This window comes from Rattus norvegicus, chromosome 1, assembly GCF_021556685.1.
Source record: "Rattus norvegicus strain SHRSP/BbbUtx chromosome 1, alternate assembly SHRSP_T2T, whole genome shotgun sequence".
Classification (NCBI taxonomy): domain Eukaryota; kingdom Metazoa; phylum Chordata; class Mammalia; order Rodentia; family Muridae; genus Rattus; species Rattus norvegicus.
The window spans coordinates 253,936,322-253,954,968 of NC_141534.1; the positions used below are offsets into that span (position 1 = coordinate 253,936,322).

Here is an 18,647-nt window from a genome sequence, read left to right on the forward strand (position 1 = left end):
CCAATACTGGCCGTTTTCAGCAGCTGACATTTACAATTGGAAACAACACAACCCTTCTTTCTCCAAAGATCCGGTGGCACTCACCGACCTAATAGAATCTGTTTTACTTACCCACCAGCCTACTTGGGATGACTGCCAACAGCTCTTACAGGCCCTCTTAACCTCAGAAAAAAAACAAAGAGTGTTCCTAGAGGCCAGAAAGCATGTTCTGGGAGATGATGGGCGTCCCACCCAGCTGCCTGAGGACCAAACTGGGATTTTAATACAGCTGAAGGTAAGGGACACCTATGCCTTTATCGCCAGTTGCTTCTAGCGGGTCTCCGAGGGGCTATACGACGCCCTACTAATTTGGCTCAGGTAAAACAGGTATTACAGGAAGCAGGGGAAACTCCCTCCGCCTTTCTAGAGAGACTTAAGGAGGCCTACCGTATGTATACTCCCTATGACCCAGATGACCCAGGACAAATGACGAGTGTCTCTATGTCCTTCATCTGGCAGGCTGCTCCAGATATCAGGACTAAGTTACAGAGGTTAGAAAATTTGCAGGGCTATACATTACAGGATTTACTTAAAGAAGCTGAAAAGATTTTTAATAAGAAAGAGATAAAAAAAGAAACAAAGAATTGAGTCGAATCTTGGCCGCCGTAGTTCAGGGCCAAAAAAGGAAGGGAGATAGGGGGGAGCTCGAAAGGGGCTGAAGCTGGATAAAGATCAATGTGCCTATTACAAAGAGAAAGGGCACTGGGCCAGAGAGTGCCCCAAGAAGCCTGGCGGACCCCGAAAACCTCGACCACGAACCTCCCTCTTGGCTCTAGATAAAGATTAGGGAGGTCAGGGCCAGGAGCCCCCCCCCCCTGAGCCCAGGGTAACGCTTAAAGTTGGGGGGCAGCCGGTTACTTTCCTGGTAGACACAGGAGCCCAGCATTCAGTCCTCACCCAAGCTTCAGGACAACTCAGCGACCGGACGGCCTGGGTACAAAGAGCTACTGGTGAGAAACAATACCGATGGACTACGGACCGCCGGGTTCAGCTGGCTACCGGTAAGGTGACCCATTCCTTCTTACATGTTCCGGACTGCCCGTACCCTCTGCTGGGCCTTGACCTGCTCACCAAACTAAAAGCACAAATTCATTTTGAGGAAGGAGGGGCCCAAATAACTGGCCCCCACGGAACTCCCCTTCAAGTTCTAACCCTATGAACCGGGACAGGACACTGGCTTGGGCAGAGACTGGTGGGATGGGGTTGGCGCTCCAACAGCCCCCCTTAATTACAACTCCAGTCTCCATAAAACAATACCCCCTGTCACATAAAGCTTATCAAGGTATAAGGCTTCACATTACGAGGCTTCTAGATCAAGGCATCCTAGTCCCCTGCCGGTCGCCTTGGAATACGCCTCTTCTGCCTGTTAAGAAACCCGACACTGGAGATTATAGGCCAATACAAGACTTGAGAAAGGTCAACAAGAGGATAGAAGATATTCATCCGACTGTTCCAAACCCTTACAATTTGCTCAGTAACTGTTCATCGATGAGAAACAGGGGTATGCTAAAGGGGTCCTAACACAAAGGTTGGGACTCTGAAAACGCCCTGTGGCCTACCTGTCTAAGAAATTGGACCCTGTGGCCTCCGGCTGGCCACCGTGCCTAAAGATGGTGGCTGCTATTGCTGTCCTGATCAAGGACGCTGGAAAATTGACTTTGGGACAGCCACTCACCATCCTAGCACCCCACGCAGTGGAGGCCTTGGTAAAACAGCCCCCAGACCGCTGGCTCTCTAATTCTCACACCAAGCCTTGTTACTGGATGCAGAACGGGTTCAGTTTGGGCCCGTAGTCGCCCTCAATCCTGCCACCTTGCTTCCTCTACCAGAGGAGACAAAACAGCATGACTGCCTACACGGATGACAACAGCTTCTTGGCAGAGGGAGAGCGAAAGGCTGGAGCTGCGGTCACTACGGAGGACAAAGTGATTTGGGCGAAAGCCCTGCCTGCTGGTACCTCCGCACAACGGGCTGAACTCATCGCCTTGACTCAGGCGCTCAAGATGGCAAAAGGTAAGAGGCTAAATATATATATACAGACAGCCGTTATGCCTTTGCCACGGCACACACCCACGGGGAGATCTACCGGAGGTGGGGGCTGCTCACATCTGAGGGTAAAGATATGGCTAAAATTCTGGCCCTCTTAGAAGCCCTATTCTTGCCCAAAAGACTGAGTATTATACATTGTCCAGGACACCAAAAAGGGCACAACCCAGAGGCACGAAGAAACCGGCTGGCCGATGCCACGGCGCGAGAAGCGGCCATGAGCAAACAAATCTTGCCCTTAAATAGCCCAGACCAACCCACGCCCCCACCAGTGGGACAAACTAGTTGGGTTTATGCCCATGAGGACATAGAGCTCCTAAAAAAATGGGGGCCATCTACCACCCTCAACTAAAACAGTGGGTCTACAAAGGACTTTTGAATTGATCTCCTTTTTACATAAGAAGATAAAAACCTTACTAGATTGGGAAGAGATAAATCTGTGTTTTTTTTTAATTGGGACAAAGCGATACAAAAGGTGACTGAGAGTTACAAAGCGTGCGCTCAGGTTAACCTGGGAAGGACCATGATTGGACAAGGAGTTCGTCCTAGGGGACACCGTCCCGACATCCATTGAGAAACTGATTTTACTGAAATTAAACCAGGTATATATGGATACAAGTATCTCCTAGTGTTTGTAGACACCTTCTCAGGATGGGTCAAAGCCTTCCCCACGAAGCACGAGACTACAAAAATGGTCACCAAGAAGCTCCTCGAGGAAATCTTTCCCAGGTATGGCATGCCTCAAGCGTTGGGGTCGGACAACGGGCCCGCTTTCGTCTCCCAAGTAAGTCAGTTGGTGGCCAAATTGCTGGGGATTGATTGGAAATTACATTGTGCCTATAGACCCCAGAGTTCAGGTCAGGTAGAACACATAAATAGAACAATTAAGGAGACTTTATCCAAACTTACGCTTGCAACTGGCTCAAAGGATTGGGTGGCCCTCCTTCCCCTAGTTCTATATCGGGCCCGGAATACCCCGGGCCCCCATGGTCTAACTCCTTTTGAAATAATGTATGGAGCACCACCCCCATTTGTCCATTTCTTTGATTCAAACATTGCTGATTTTGCTGACAGCCCTTCTCTGAGGGCCCATTTACAGGCCCTACAGATTGTGCAGAGAGACGTCTGGAGACCTTTGGCCGCTGCTTACCAGGACAAGCTTGAGCATCCGGTGGTGCCACACCCGTTCCAGATTGGAGACACCGTGTGGGTACACAGACACCAGACCAAGAATCTCAAGCCACGGTAGAAAGGACCCTACACCATCCTCCTGACTACCCCGACCGCCCTAAAGGTAGACGGAGTCTCGACTTAGATCCACGCACCACACTTCAAGACAGTCCGGTCTGAGGAATTGACTAATCACAACACTACACCCCAGACATGGAGAGTTCAGTGCACTCCAAACCCCTTAAAGTTAAAACTCCTACGTGGCTCCTCCTAGCCCTTTTGTGGCCTAGAGTCAGTGGGGAAATAAGCCCCCACCAGACAGAAATTTCTTGACCAAGTCGAGTGAAAGATTTCACTCAAAGTTAACAAAAAAAAAAATGGGGGAATGAAAGACCCCAGCTTAGCAGCAGTAACGCCATTTTGCAAGGCTGTACTTAAGATGACTGGTTCAGGGAAAGGTTAGAACACTGAGTACACAGCGGCTGCCAAGCAGGATGTGTTTGGTTGAAGGCCTGGCAACAGGACGACTTCGGTTGAGCACCTGACAATGAAAAAAAAAGCCCCGGGAGAGGTCCCACACCCTGGTGGGGGGCCGAGTCAGTCGTTATGTTCCAAGAAGGTAGCTAAGAAACTTGCCCCCGGGCTGAACCCTTGGGGGGCCGAGTCAGCCGTTATGTTTCAGGAAGGTAGCTAGGAAACTTGCCCCCGGGCTAAACCCTTGCCATATTAGAATCCACCAATTATATCCCTGTAACCATGCATCTGCTTCTGTATGCTTGCTTCTGCTCCCCAAAATCCTATAAAAGCCCATCCTTGGTTCCGTGGGGCGCGCCAGTCCCCCGAGTGACTGAAGCGCCCGCAGGTGCCTGTGCCTGTGTATCCCGACAATAAACCAAATCCTCTTGCTGATTGCATCCTGTGGTGTCTCGGTCTGGTCTTTGGAGTTGGAGGGTCTCCATCCCGAGGGAAAGTTCTCCCTGAGAGCTTTTCAAACTAATCATTCCTTAATACCAACCCACAAAGTGTAAACAAAAAATAAATAAACAAACAAACTAAAAGGGAGTTGGGTGTCCTTTCTAAAACAGTCCGTTGGGGGCACACAGCCCAAGAACCACTTCCACATGGAATAACTCGGAGCCAGGCAGCAATTTAGACGACCTGCACTCCTCAAGGAGTGGGGCCACTTACCCCCGGGCTCAAAGTTGTTGTTTTAGTTGTGGTTGTTTTAGTTTTTGAGACAAGATCTCTCCAGCCCTGGCTGTCCTGGAACTCGCTATGTAGACCAGGCTGGCCTTGAACTCACATAGATCCACCTTCCTCTGCTTACCAAGTGCTAGGATTAGAGGTGTGTGCTACCATGCCCAGCCTTAGCTTTGTTTTGTTTGGAAAGGATCTTGCTTATGTAGTCTAGGCTGGCCTCAACCCACACTAGCACTCTGCCTCCCAAGCACTACAGTAGAGTTGTGTACTGCCCCATCTAAGTAAATCCCACTCATCCTGAACCCACCCACACACCCTCCCCATGAGAAAACAAACCAAAGACCAGCCCTTTGTAGATACCATGTTCCTTAGGACAAGAAGCTACCTTCAAAGCAACGGGGGCCAAAAAACCAGTCAGAACCCACAGATATGAAACAGAAGAAATTTAATTTCAGAATATTACATGAATATAAAAGACAATATATATGGCTGTTTCTTTATAGTTACATAATATATATATATCCAAAATAATCAAAAATAACAAATAGGTACAGCCTCTCCTAAGAAACCTTTTGGGGTCAAGTGAGGGAGCGAGGGAGCACAGAGTGCCGTGTACAGGCAAGCCTTGCTGAAAGGCCTTGGGTGAGGGAACACCTTCCCTATAGCCCACTGGACTGAGCAAGTCAGGGCCATGCTCAAAAGCTCTTCAGCATGGGCTGTGGCCTCACGAACTCCAGTTTCCATGGTGACAAAGCACTCAGGCTATTATTTATCCTCCATCTCCTCACTGTCTACCTCCATCAACAGCACACAGCTCCCAACATTAGCCGTCTAGTAAAGCCAGCTCTGACAGGGAGTCTGCCATCAGCCCACTAGACACTAAGGTCACTCAAAAGCTTCATCTTAGGAAGCCAAATCCTCTCCAAATTCTAGGACAGTCCTGTTAGTTTAGATCTGGATCCTCACTTCAGTCTAAAGACTTTAGGGTGTAGAGCAGGGATGACGCTGTTTCCAGGGGAAAAGGATGTCACAGAGAACAGACCCCAGCACACAACCTGTCAGCATCTTGTGCTGCCTCATCTCCCAGGGGTGCTTCTTCAGCAATCCTGACTGATTCTAGGAGGACCTTCAGAGTACAGAACGTTCTGTGTGGAGGGACAACTATGGGTTCCCTCAGGACCCATCAGCTGTGCTTTAGGTACAACCAATGCTGTCTCCCAGCTGTTCCTACACAGTGCATGTGTGATGGGGAGTGGGGGACAGGACAGGCAAGGGCGGGTTCAAACCTGATCCTGATCACTCATCTCAGTGAGAAAATCCACTTCTGTGATTAGAGAAAAGGTTAGAGAAAGGGCCCACAGCCTCTGTTCACTTACCCAGTACAGATACAAATCAGATATCTGAATCGTCATACTTGGGTCCCTCTGACAGCAATAACCACCCGACACTTTGACACAAAGCCAAGACAATTAGCCCCAGAAAGAAAAGAAAGGAACTTTCAAAGAGACTGCTGCAACATGGAGATAAATACATAAATATCCTTTAAGACACAGGTCAGCTGGGCAGTGGCCACTCACGCCTTTAATCCCAACCCTGGGGAGGCAAAGGCAGGAAAACTCTGAATTCAAGGCCACCCTGATCTACAGAGCGAGTTTCACCTACACAGAGAAACCTCTGTCGCAAACAAACAAACGAAAGGTTAAAAACATTGGTTAAACACTGGCTCAAACCAGCAACTGTACACGTTGTCAGAAGGGCAACAGCAGCTTTCGGAGACAGCGATGGAGTTTGTGAGTTTCCCAGAAGATACCACAGGTTAGAACAGCCACATATTACAAGACACAGAAGGTTATGCTTTCCTCAAGTTTCTTCTGCACTGGATCACAGCTTCTATAGGAAAAAAAATGACCTAAAATACCCTTAAAGCAAGTAATGACTGTCCAATAAATAAATAAAATACACATTCCCAAATGCACGTGGTAACTAACTGCCCAAGAGGCCAACTACAGAGAGGGCACACCTCTCTCTCACCACCTCACTGAGGCCACCCCTGGGTGTTGCTTCCATTCTCCCACACTCATCCCCTCAGTCCTGCTCTCTCTCTCTCACTCTCTCTCTTGCTCACGGAGTGTAAACTCCTGGATGCATCAAGGCACTGCTTGGCCCTCTCTGCATAGTGCTACATTACTGCATGGGGGAACACATTTAAAGTGAACTCCATGCTGAGGAGAACTCCTCTGATTTGCTAACATAAACAGGATGTCTGTCTAACCTCACTATATACCTGGCACAAGAAATTTATTTTAAAAAGAACTTTAAAAAGTAACAAACCCACCAGAAAGAGTCAGAAACCTAGACAAATGAATTTACTAATAAGGATGACCTAAAACTGCTTTAGAGAAAGGAACTTAAAATCCATTATAGATTCATACACCTCCACTGCTCCCAAACTATCCAGTTAGAAAGCCAAATATCACATTTCCTTCAGCATTGCTATTAGAGCAACAAAACAGTGGAGTGTGGAAGAGAGGGCTGACAGACAGACACAAAGTCAACCTTCCTCGCAACAATAACACATTTTCAACTGTCTATCATTAGGTTGGAACCGTATTTTGCTGGGTATCTGGTTCCCCACAGTATGGGGAAGAGGGTGGCACAGTTCCACAGAGCCAGGCCCGTACCTCAGCATCCTCGACTGCCACCTGCTGCTCACTAGACAGTGGCTCTCCATCCTGCACCACTTCCTGTACCCATCCGGACAAGAAGATGGGCAGGAGGCAACTGCTGCAGACCAAGGGGACAACTGCTCCCTGTGGAAACTCTTAGATCTTATCGACACTGCCACACCCATGCCTTTCCTGATTTAAAGCTGCTATGGAGGGGAAGGTGGGGGGAAGGAGGGAGGGAGAGAGAGACAGACACAGAGGCAGAAAGACACAGAGACAGAGAGAGACAGACACAGAGACAGAGAAGAGAGACAGAGGGGTAAGCAGCATATTTGATCCCTAGGAATGTGTGACAGGGTCCTACCAGAGCCAGCCAGCCCTTCCTGGGCCTACTTCAGTTCCCACCACATGCACTCAGCAAGCTCTCTGTAGCACATCATGACATTTCTCAAGTGACAGTAACTTGGCACAGAGTGTGGCACTGGCACCAGCCATGATCTAGGTGAGAGGATGATAATGAAGCAAGGTAACAAGCACACAGCTATTCTCACATCACCAAGGGGAAGACAGGGCATGGGTGCAGCTTAATAACTGAGATCTGTTAAAATATACTATACTGAACTCTCTCATTGCCAGCTCAAGTCCTCTCTATTAGACACAAGAAATAATAGATTGTCTAAGAAAGCTGTAAATTCTTTGAACACAAAGATAAAGAGATTTCTCAAGCTCAAAATGAAAAGGGGTCAAAGGCATTTAACTTGTAATTCACTTAATTATCTCTCAATATAATGGCTTTTAAAACAAGTAAATAAACAGTTACTCAATACTAACAACACAGAGGAAAGCCTCAAATACCAGTTAAAAATAATAACAATCCACTAAGACCAACAGTGCTTTTAAAAAATATTACTAGCAATTAAACACGAAATGTCCTAATTGAAGAAAGAGAACCAGCCTGAGTGCACTGAGTGAGCATAGCTGGCCTGCTACCTGTTGCACTGTGTACGCTGGGCAGGCAGGCAGTGGCTTCCTGCGGTTAAAGACAAACACAGAGTGCAGCACTCTCTCGAGGCACAGCTCCAGAGACATCCAGTGAGTGGGTTAGAGGTATCAGTCGGGTCAGGGTTTAAGTTGGCTTTCACAAGGCAGCAAGCAAGCTGCAGGTCCAAACTTCACTGAGAACAGAAATAACACTTGTCCCACTGAAGAGAAACTTCACTGTGGAGGACAGAAGTAGTAAGTAGATCCTTCAAAAGAATCCTAGGTTAAAAGAGAAACAACCCAATTAGACATGCTTTAAAGCATTCTTTAAATAAATAATACCCCACCTAAAAGCTACAGAATCTACACTTAGTATTCGTTCCAAATTTACAATTAAATAATCTGAGAGTGTGATCCTCTACCAGATAAATACCATCTACTGCTTAGTCTACTCCAGTTTGCTAACTCCCCACCCGACCGTGATAGTTACCACTCAGTAGGGTGGGTATGGTGATGGCTGTCACCCCAGGCCCTTGTGTACATTTTCTCATTCATCCTCACAGTTACCTACAGGGGAGGTAGTTCTCTATCATCTCACACACTTGGAATCTGCAGCCCACAGAAGCGCTCCTGCCCCAGGATAGAAGGCTTTTATACACTAAAATGGAGAACTGACCCAAGTCTAAGTGAATATGGAGCTCATGCTGTTAGTAGCAGTACCCTTTACTAAAACCAAGAACATAAGTCACTGACATCCTGAGACAAAGGGAAAGCAAAAGGGTTGTAGGTGGGTGGGTGTGCAAGTGTGTGTGTTGGGGGGACCAGGGACTGAACCCAGGGCATTGCATATGCTAGGCAAGTACTGTAGCCCTGGTACGATATGTCCCTAACCAGGACATATTGCTTTGCCTCCTAGAACCAGATGCAGGGAAACGACAGCCCAGATGAAGTAAACACCATAAATCATAGTCAACGTCCAGACTCAGTAGTGTTGACAAGAGTTCACCAGAAACCTATTCTGTCTGGCTGAGTTAGGCAGACAAGGCTTCAGAGAGCGGAGGTTCAGCTGGACTTTAAAGAATTAGAAAGTTGGGTTGGGGATTTAGCTCAGCGGTAGAGCACTTGCCTAGCAAGCGCAAGGCCCTAGGTTCAATCCCCAGCTCCGGAAAAAAAAAAAAAAGAATTAGAAAGTTGTGCCTGCTGAAAATAATGCCCCTTGACGAGAGGGCGCTCCACCACGTTCTCATCTGGGGTGATTTTGCCCCGGTAACCTCAAGGACAGTTCCACACAGGGAATTGTGACCAAGAGGTCTGTGCTAAGCAGAGGTCTCCATCATGCTACTGATGGGGACAGGGACACTGCACTATCTTCTCCTGAGGGTGTTTACAACATCAGTGCCAGAACAGCCAGGATCCCACCCACTGTCCTGTGAGAGCAGCCAGGCTCTGAGCTGCATGCCTGGGAGCTCAGCGCTGAGGATGCCATTGGGAGAAAGCTGTGGAAGCAGAGCAAGGAGCTGAAAGGAGAGGAGAGAGCTTAAACTCAGTTAGCCATAAACAAGCCAGATGTGGGAATCCAAATAAAATCCCAGCTACTCAGGAGGCAGAAGTAAGAAGATTGCCAACCTAAAAGAATTCATGTCTCAAAAAGGAAAGGAAGGGGGGTTGGGGATTTAGTTCAGTGGTAGAGCCCTTGCCTAGGAAGCGCAAGGCCCTGGGTTTGGTCCCCAGCTCTGAGAAAAAAAAAAAGGAAAGGAAGGAAGGAAGTGTGCCCTCAGGACAGGTAAGTGGGGGAGGGGTGTTCTGACACAAGAGGATGCCATGCCTCATCCGCCAAAGGGCGTCCTGAAGAAACTCGCTTCTTTCTTTGCAAAGCAGAGCTAACACAATGAAAAGACATGACTTTCTGCTTTTATTTATCTTTTGCTCGAGATTGATTTATTATTTATTCTATGTGGGTACACTATTGCTATCTTCAGACACACCAGAGGAGGGCATCAGCTCATTACAGATGGTTGTGAGCCACCATGTGGTTGCTGGGAATTGAACTCAGGACCTCAGGAAGAGCAGTCAGTGCTCTTAACCGCTGAGCCATCTCTCCAGCCCTCTGCTTATCTTTAAATATGAATGTAACAAAAGGCTAACAAGACAAAACAGCATATTCTTTAAAAAATATTAATAACTCATGCTTTGAGTTTAAAAAGAAAATTTAAAGTGTTTTTAAAAAGCATTTAAAAAGAAATATTTGGATAGGAATAACTCAAATATTGAGCTTGCTTCAGTAGCACAATTCTGTGCAAAAGAGAGCAGGAGAAGGGAGCTCGGTCATTCATCACAGTAAGAAGTAAGAAATCACACGACAGCCTAATTTTCTAGAAGACAATAAAGATTCATCACAATGACTCTGTTGTCCCAGGGTGGGGACAAGTGTGCACTACCACTGAATGACATGTCTACATGAGCTCTTTCCACTGCTGACATATGGAGTAGCAACTGAACTCCAGAATCCCTCCTGAGTCCTGCCTGAGTGCTGGATTTCAGCTGTGCAGTCCCATGCCTGCTCACAGCAGCTTTAACAGAAAAGCTAAGAACAACCGTGCTAACTCCTCTCTGAACTAAACATGCTGACACGACTTCTAAGGTCTCTCCACGACTACGAAAGCTGGCAGAGAAAAGAAACATGACTTTCATGAGTGTCCTCTTCGCATGGACGTTCTCAGCCTCACGAAGCCATTTGTCCTTGTGTCTTCTTGTTTAACAAGTGTTCTTAAAGGCTGGAGAAATGGCTCAGAGGCTAAGAGCATTGGCTGTTCTTTCGGAAGTCCTGAGTTCAATTCCCAGCAACCAGAGTGCTATATACATAATAAATAAATCAGTAAAAAACAAAACCAAAACAAAACAAATATAAGACAGCTGATGCATGTGTGGGTCCTGTCTGCCCACAGCAGGTGTCAGTGAGTCAGTTTGGAACTCTGCCCTCAGTACTGAAGGCAGTGCTAAGTAGACTAAGCATCCATTTCTATGACTACAAGTATACCACACCACCTTGGACATCGAAAAAGGGAAATACGCTGACTGAGAAGACACAGGACAGAAGCCCGGGTGGTAAAGACAGACGGCAGCTCTGGTGAGTACCTTTTTTCCCCTCTCTCTTCGCCTCAGACCATTTCAATCTCATTGGTGTCACTGTGACAGCTGGAGAGCCAGAGAAGAACTGCAACGAGAAAACTGTACAGTGGCTTAGATGATCAGACGCCAGTCTCCTTTACAGACGAAGGTTATGCCCACGCTTAACTGGCTATGGGCAGCTTAGTGCAGTAGCCTCGCATACCTTGAAGGACTGCCCACAGATACTGCGGAGCCATGCTCTATGACATTTCTGGGGAGAATTAACCAACCCTTCAGCACTTGTTGACAGAGCTATCGTGCTGTGTAACTAGCTTTGCTGGTTAGAGTCATCTGGGGAGAGGGACCCTCAATTGAAATAATGTCTCCAGCAGCCCGGCCTGTAGGCAAGCATGTAGGGCATTTTCCTGATTAATGATTGATGTAGGAGGGCACAGACACTGTAAGGGGCCTCCCTGGGCACACAGTCTTAGGTTCTACAAAAAGAAGCCAAGCTTAGAGAGCCGTGGGGAGCAAGCCGTAAGCAGTGTTCTTCATGGCCTCAGCTCCAGTTCCTGTGTTGAGTTCCTACACTGACTGACTTCTCTCCATAATGAACTGTAAGCTGTAAGTCAAATAAACCCTTTCCTTCCTGAGTTGTAGCCAGTGTGCAACAGAAGCAAACTAATCTACATGCCTTATCTTTCCTGAACTCAAAGCATGCTGAATGGTCTGGTGTAAATGTACAGAAAGGGCGGTGAGCACTGCTGACCGACCGAGAGTCACAGCAGAACAAGTGCCAGTCTGTCAGCTCCTTCCCAGGGAGAGACAGGCAAGTGTGTGCTCTTACCAGGTTCATATTCTCTTTGCTGGCTTTCTTCAGTTCCTCCATGGCCACAGACTCTGGAGCAGGGGAACTGTTTTTCTTTTCTGAAGTCATCTGACTGCCCAGGACTTTGCGCTGATTTAGAAACAGAAAATATTTTATTTATGAGCATTTATTATTTTGTAGTTATCTGGCTTTCAAAACTACAACCTCCTCAGTTTAAAAAAAAGCTTATCAGCAGCCTGATAATTTCTGTACAGACTGGGGCCATGTCATATAAAGGAGGGAAGGATAGAGCAAAAGCCAAGAATGACTGTTTCTCTGGGTGACTTAAACTGCCTAATATTAGCTAATAACAGCACATCTGGATCCCAGTCACACTCGAGGGTTGGGCTTTTTTGGAAAAATGGGTGTTGGGGGGGGTCCCCTTCTCCTCTCCACTAAGGGAGCCACAGACTAGGTCTCCTCTAAGATTCTGTTTCTCTGTCCTTCCTCACACAAGACAAGTAAATGTGCAAAAACTGTCTGAGTTCCTAATGCAGGCACAAAAGGCCCCTCAGGATGGTCACGTGACCACTGACACACAGAACAGGAGTACGAGGCCTTCTGAATAGCCAGAAAACAACGTGAGCTGCTGAGGCAGAGAAAGTAACAACTCCATCTTAGAGAAACCCTGCAGCAAAAACATCGTCAAAAATCACACACACACACACACACACACACACACAACTAAACTAAACTGAAAACCTAAAGCATTAACCTCTGATTATAACTAACAACAGCAGGGCCAGGTATTTACATGACACCATCTAGAGCGAGACCGTCTTCAGACCCACTGTCAGACACCTCTGAAAAACTGGAGGAAGCAAATCTCTAAAAGTTTCTATTGTTTAATTTTTTTTTAAATTTAGTGTGTGTGTGTGTGTGTGTGTGTGTGTGTGTGTGTGTGTGTGTGTGTCTGTACAGGTGCCTACAGAGGTGGCAGCATCAGACCCCCTGGAGCTGAAGTTATAGGCCATTGTAAGATGCCCAATATGGGTGCTAGGAAATGAACTCTGGTCCTCTCTATAAGACCAGCTGAGCCATGTCTCTACCTCCCAAAAGTTTTAATTTTTAAAAGACATAAAAATCAAATAGATTTTTTTTAAAAGCCAAATAAGCTAAAACACACACACACACACACACACACACACACACACACCCCAACATGAGAAAAATAAGGCCTGTATATCCTCTCTTCAGAAGGCAGGAATCACTCGAGAATGCTGAACTGGGAATGCCAGGGTTCAGGAGATTAGCTCTAAAGCTTCCAGCAAATTTTCAAAAGGGCATCTTCAGTTGGACCTGGCATGTACAAAGTCCTAGGTTCAAGCCCCAGGACCACTAACCAATAAAAACAGTACTGAAATTCTTCACTGCAGAGCTCCTGAGCAAACGGCCAGTTCAAGCGTCTCCTTGTTTACAATGCAGCTACCTTACCCTTCTGCTTCATAGTTTGCTCTTGTAGCGTCTGTATTTAAAGCTGTTGTTCTGGGATGAATGCAGCTCAATGGTAGACTGCTTGCTCACATATGAGCCCTGGGTTCAGATGATAGTGACATAAAAAAAGTATGTTCTAAAATGTTTTATTGGGGCTGAGAGATGGCTTAGTGGTTAATGGTAGTGGCAGCTCTTCCAGAGGTCCTGAGTTCAATTCCTAACAACCACATGGTGGCTCACAACCATCTGTAAGGGGATCTGATGCTCTCTTCTGGTGTGTCTGAATACAGCAATAGTGTACTCATCTACATAAAATAAATAAGTCTTTAATTAAAAAAGAAAAAAAGAAAAGGCCTTTTTCCAAATTCTGTCCCCTTAGCAATTAACCCTTTCTAGGACCCCAAGGACCAGAATTAAGTTGTTTATGCACCAGAGATAAGATACGAATTCCCTGAGAACCTATGTGGGCAGCAGGAGCACAGGCTTACCTTGATAAGCCCACTGAAGGAGCGTGAGCGGGCTCTCTTCTGGACCCTGGGGGTAGAAGGTTCTCTCCCTGGTGTTTGAGTCAAAGACTGCTTATGGAACTACAAAAGAATACAGAGAACACTTATTAATATTGTGCCATCAAGAAACGGCAGTGTAGGGCAAATACTACCTGAGTGTGAACACCCAGAAAGTCAAAGACTCTGAGGATGGCTGGGATGGTTGACAGACAATCCCAAAAGCAGAAGTGACACTCAAAGACACAAACAAAATGTACTCAATTACTTGGAGAAGTCCTGAGACTCAGATCCTCCGAGTAAGGATCCCTGTCCCTGCTTTACAGACAGGAAACCAAAATCCAGAGTGCTTATGAGCCTGTCTAAGATCTGCTAGTGAACCAGAATTATTTTTGCATCAAGTACCTTGGAAACAGAATGTTATTAATATAAACCAAGGTAGCCCTCAGTTTAACAAACTATATGCCAGGATTTATTTTTAAGATAGAGTCTCATGTATGTAGCACAGGCTGGCCTCAACTCTCTATATGGCCAAGGATGACCCTTAATTCCTAATCTTCCTGCCTCCGTCTTCCAAGTCCTTTTTTCTCTTTTTTTTTTTTTCCCCCCCGGAGCTGAGGACCGAACCCAGGGTCTTGTGCTTGCTAGGCAAGCGCTCTACCACTGAGCTAAATCCCCAACCCCCATCTTCCAAGTCCTAATATGATAAGCCCAGATGGCCATACCCAGTTTATGAAGTGTCAGGAATCCAGCCTACCGTGCATGGATGTAGAACAAGCCCTCTACCAACTGTGCCTCTACCTTCCCAAGCTCCTCAGCCAGAATGCACCTAAGGTATCGACGCTCTTTAACTAGAGCTCACAGCTGTCGGGCAGAACTGCTATGAGGGGAAAGAGACTAAATGCAGACTTCAAATGCTGTCAGCTCTTTGTATGGGGGCGGGGGGCACTGTATGATCTGTACCAGTGCTCTCATTTGATATTCTCTCTCTATCTGTGTGTGTGTGTGTGTGTGTGTGTGTGTGTGTGTGTGTGTGTGTGTGTGTGTGTAGCTCTGACTGTCCTGGAACTCACTATGTAGAGGAGGCTAACTGAACTCACACAGATCTGCCTGTCTCTACCTCTCTACTGCTGGGATTACAGAAGTATGACACTCTTAAACCATCTCTATGGCCATGACAAAATTCGTGCAAAGGACTTTAACCATTGATGGAAACAGCTCAGTTCCCAATAGTGCCTGATACGTTCTTATCTTGCCTTATTCTAGAGATGTACCCCTCCCCCCAAAATAAAGACCTCACACCTTACCTCCAAAACCCCAAAACAAGCAAACACAGACACCAGGATTCCTGTTTAACACACCCAGACCCTGCTTTAGGCTGTTTTCTAACCACAAACAATTCCATCAGGAAGAGCTGCCTCTTCTGCCCTGCCAGGCACTCTGTGCATCCTCTCCTCTACACACATGACGGAGGCATGTTACTATTACTCTTTCACCATGCTGGGAGTTGAAATTCAGAAATTATATCCCTGGAAAATATACAGCACTTAAATTCTGGAATAATAAATACATTGGATCTGCTGCTTCTCACTAAATAAACCTGGGAGGGATTCTGTTAGGTGTCTCTGTATTGTATTGTACTCTGTAGGTATTCTGTATGGTTACAGATATTCTAAGCACAGTTAACTGCAGAGAGCTAAGCACTCCTACACCTCTCTCCAGAAGGACAGGAATACACTGCAATTCCATAGACGAGCCTGATTTTTGGCTGAGCCAAAGCTTGTTCCAAGAGACAGTGAAACTTCAATGTGACTCTGAGTGGTGTTCTCCGGTGATTCCTGGAGCCTGCATTCAAGCACCTGTCTGATAAGTTGTTTCTTCTTCGCCGAGTCAGGCAAGTTATGAACATGTTGGAAGAGTTCTCTCAGCGCCTCTTCTGTGTGCTGCTGGGTCTCCTCCTGCTGAGAATAGGAATCTACCCTGTTCTGTTTCTGAGGTCTTGCCCGTTGGAAGGACATGGCATGGCATGAGGTTGTCAGATCAAGATCATCCTAAAGAAAAATGGATAAGAAAGTGAGTTAATACTTCCTACTGATTTTGTTTTGGGTTCCCACAATAACTGATGAAAAGAAGAGTGGGAATGTCACATACTACTACCTCCAGGAACAATGAAAATGCTAATTACCAGACGAACAAAAATCTATTAATAAGGGTTCTGAATGGCCCACTTCCATAATCTGCCCAGAAAAATCAACATGCAGTTAGAATATTACCAAGCCAGGTAGTGGTGATGCACACCTTTAATCCCAGAACTCCAGAAGCAGAGGCAAACAGATCTCTGCGGGTTCAAAGCCAGCTTGGTCTACAGAGCTAGTCCAAGGGCAGCCAGAGCTACAAAGTGATACCTTGTCTCAAAACACCAAAGAATATTGCCATAGACAACTGTAGGTGTTTGATTTCTATTTCAAAACACTTTTTTTTTCCTTTTCTTTTTTTCGGAACCGAACCCAGGGCCTTGCGCTTGCTAGGCAAGCGCTCTACCACTGAGCTAAATCCCCAACCCCTCAAAACACTTAATTCCAAGTAATACTTGTTGCTATTCAATAAAGTAAGCTCTAAAGTATTAGTCCCAGCAGATAGAATAGTAACAACAAAACAAACATAAACAAGAACCTGAGGTAAAATTCAGCTTCATCCAGAAATTGAAGTGATAAACCAACCCTAGAGCCCACAGCTGCTGGGCTTGGCTGAAATTTTTTTCAACACGAACTACATGGCAGTAGGAAGGAATAAAAGCAACAGCTCTCCAAAACCCACACCTAGTTAAACTAGGTTTAAAATGCAGTTTCTCACTTAGTCACGCCTAATATCCACTGAATGAGAGAAAAAAAACGAACAGGAGTAGAAAAGACAATAATATAAGATGGCAGCCTCCAAGTCTGTCACTCTGGCTAAATCCAAGCCAGCCTTTCGCAGCGTCTCACTGCGACAATACTCTGCTGTAGTTTGTCTACTAACAGGTGTCACACATTTCTCTGTCTGAGCTCGTTTGCTCTCAGATGGTGCTGGTTAGCTTTTATTGACAACGTGACACAGACACCTGTCACTTGGGGAGAGGGAAGCCCCACTGAAGGACTGCCTAGATCAGATTGGCCTGTGGCCATATCTGTTTGAGATCAGAGTGTCCTGACTGTTAACTGATGGGGGAGGGCCTCGCCCACTGTGGGTGGCACCATCTCTAGGCAGGTGAGCCTAGACTAGTAAGAAAGCTAGCTACACATAAGCCAGGGAGCAAGCCATTCATTCATCCATTTCCACCTCAGGTTTCTGTTTAAGTTACTGCCCGACTTCCCTCGACGGTGAATTGTGACCTACAAGTATAAGACGAAGTAAACCCTTTCCCATCCCAAGTTGCTTTTGGTCACAGTTTATTACACCAACAGAAAGCAAAGTAGAATACAACTCTCTCTACACGTGCACACATAAGTGAGTGTGGTACCCATGAGGGCCAGAAGAGGATGCCAGTCCCACAACATGCATGCTAAGGACCAAACTACAGTCTTCTACAAGAACAGCAAGTGTGCTCAACAACTGAGCCACCACTCCAGCCCATGGGCTCAAATCTTTTAACTATTTGACAGTTTAACCACACCAATAAACTTGAATAAAAATTAGTTCTCTGAAACTGGGTGTGGGTGGATATCTGGCCTCTGCTGGGACTTGTACTCACACGCACATGCCCATACTCACGTGTATACACTTAAGTAAAATTAAACATTTTGGGGAGTAGGGTTTGGGACAAGGTTTCTTTGTGTAGCACATGGTGGCTCACATAGCTACTTTAACTCCAATTCTAGAGGATCCAACGCCACCGTTTGAGCTCCATAGGCTAATGCACACAAGTGATAAACTTACATACACTCGGTCACATACACATAAAATAAATATTTTAATTAAAAAATTTAAAAAAGGGGGTTGGGGGGTTGGGGATTTAGCCCAGTGGTATAGCGCTTGCCTAGAAAGCGCAAGGCCCTGGGTTCGGTCCTCAGCTCCGAAAAAAAAAAAGAAAGAAAAAAAATTTTAAAAAAGGATGAATTACATAAGACTGAACTTTTGTTACTATAATTAATGGTATATAAATGTTACTTAGATCATAGGCCAATAAAATACATACAGATTTTATGAACAACTTTAACTTATGATCTATGCCATGACACGCATGTAGAGGAGTCCCGAAACCAAGTGAGCATATAGGACATAGGACATTTTTATTTCAACAACTCCCATCTCAGTCTTGGTCCTGCTAACACAAATGACTAGACAACAGTAAAAGCACTGGCTGAAGGATGCTGTTATACTTCACTTAAAACTTAATTCTAGTCTTAATTCTTCCCTTGTTTAGACACCAGTTTCCTGTTCTTACCTTTGACACTTGAGTTCTGGAGCCCAAATAGTACAATCTGGCACATTCCCGAATATAAGCAGGGGCCTGGCAGGACATAAAGGAAACCAGGGCTCAGTGGGTAATAGGACCTAAAAATCTTTAGGCCACAGAAAGAGAACCATAACATTATCTAATGGGTGGATTACTCTAAAATGCCAAACACTTTCCAAAATACCACATTGACCAAA

At 46.0% G+C, this 18,647-nt stretch overlaps 1 protein-coding gene and 1 long non-coding RNA gene across 8 annotated transcripts in view; one reads left to right on the forward strand and one right to left on the reverse strand.

Annotated features, from left to right (window-relative positions):
- Positions 1-458: 458 nt before the first annotated feature.
- Positions 459-4,169, forward strand: LOC148007915 (uncharacterized). The gene is made up of 2 exons (XR_015648210.1): positions 459-2,814; positions 3,160-4,169. It is a non-coding gene; the product is annotated as an uncharacterized LOC148007915 (long non-coding RNA).
- A 714-nt stretch (positions 4,170-4,883) lies between these two features.
- Positions 4,884-18,647, reverse strand: part of Arhgap19 (Rho GTPase activating protein 19) — a 36,430-nt gene continuing 22,666 nt past the window's right edge. For 2 of the 7 annotated variants that reach the window (XR_015639393.1, XR_015639392.1), the window contains exons 7-13: positions 18,439-18,504; positions 15,875-16,066; positions 14,001-14,099; positions 12,058-12,168; positions 11,238-11,316; positions 8,112-8,381; positions 4,884-6,345 (exon numbers count right to left, since the gene is read on the reverse strand). Coding sequence is in view for 3 of the 7 variants with exons in the window: in NM_001401120.1 (NP_001388049.1) it covers positions 8,371-8,381; positions 11,238-11,316; positions 12,058-12,168; positions 14,001-14,099; positions 15,875-16,066; positions 18,439-18,504 (558 nt within the window). In the remaining 4 variants the exon portion in view is untranslated. 7 annotated transcript variants of the gene reach the window in all.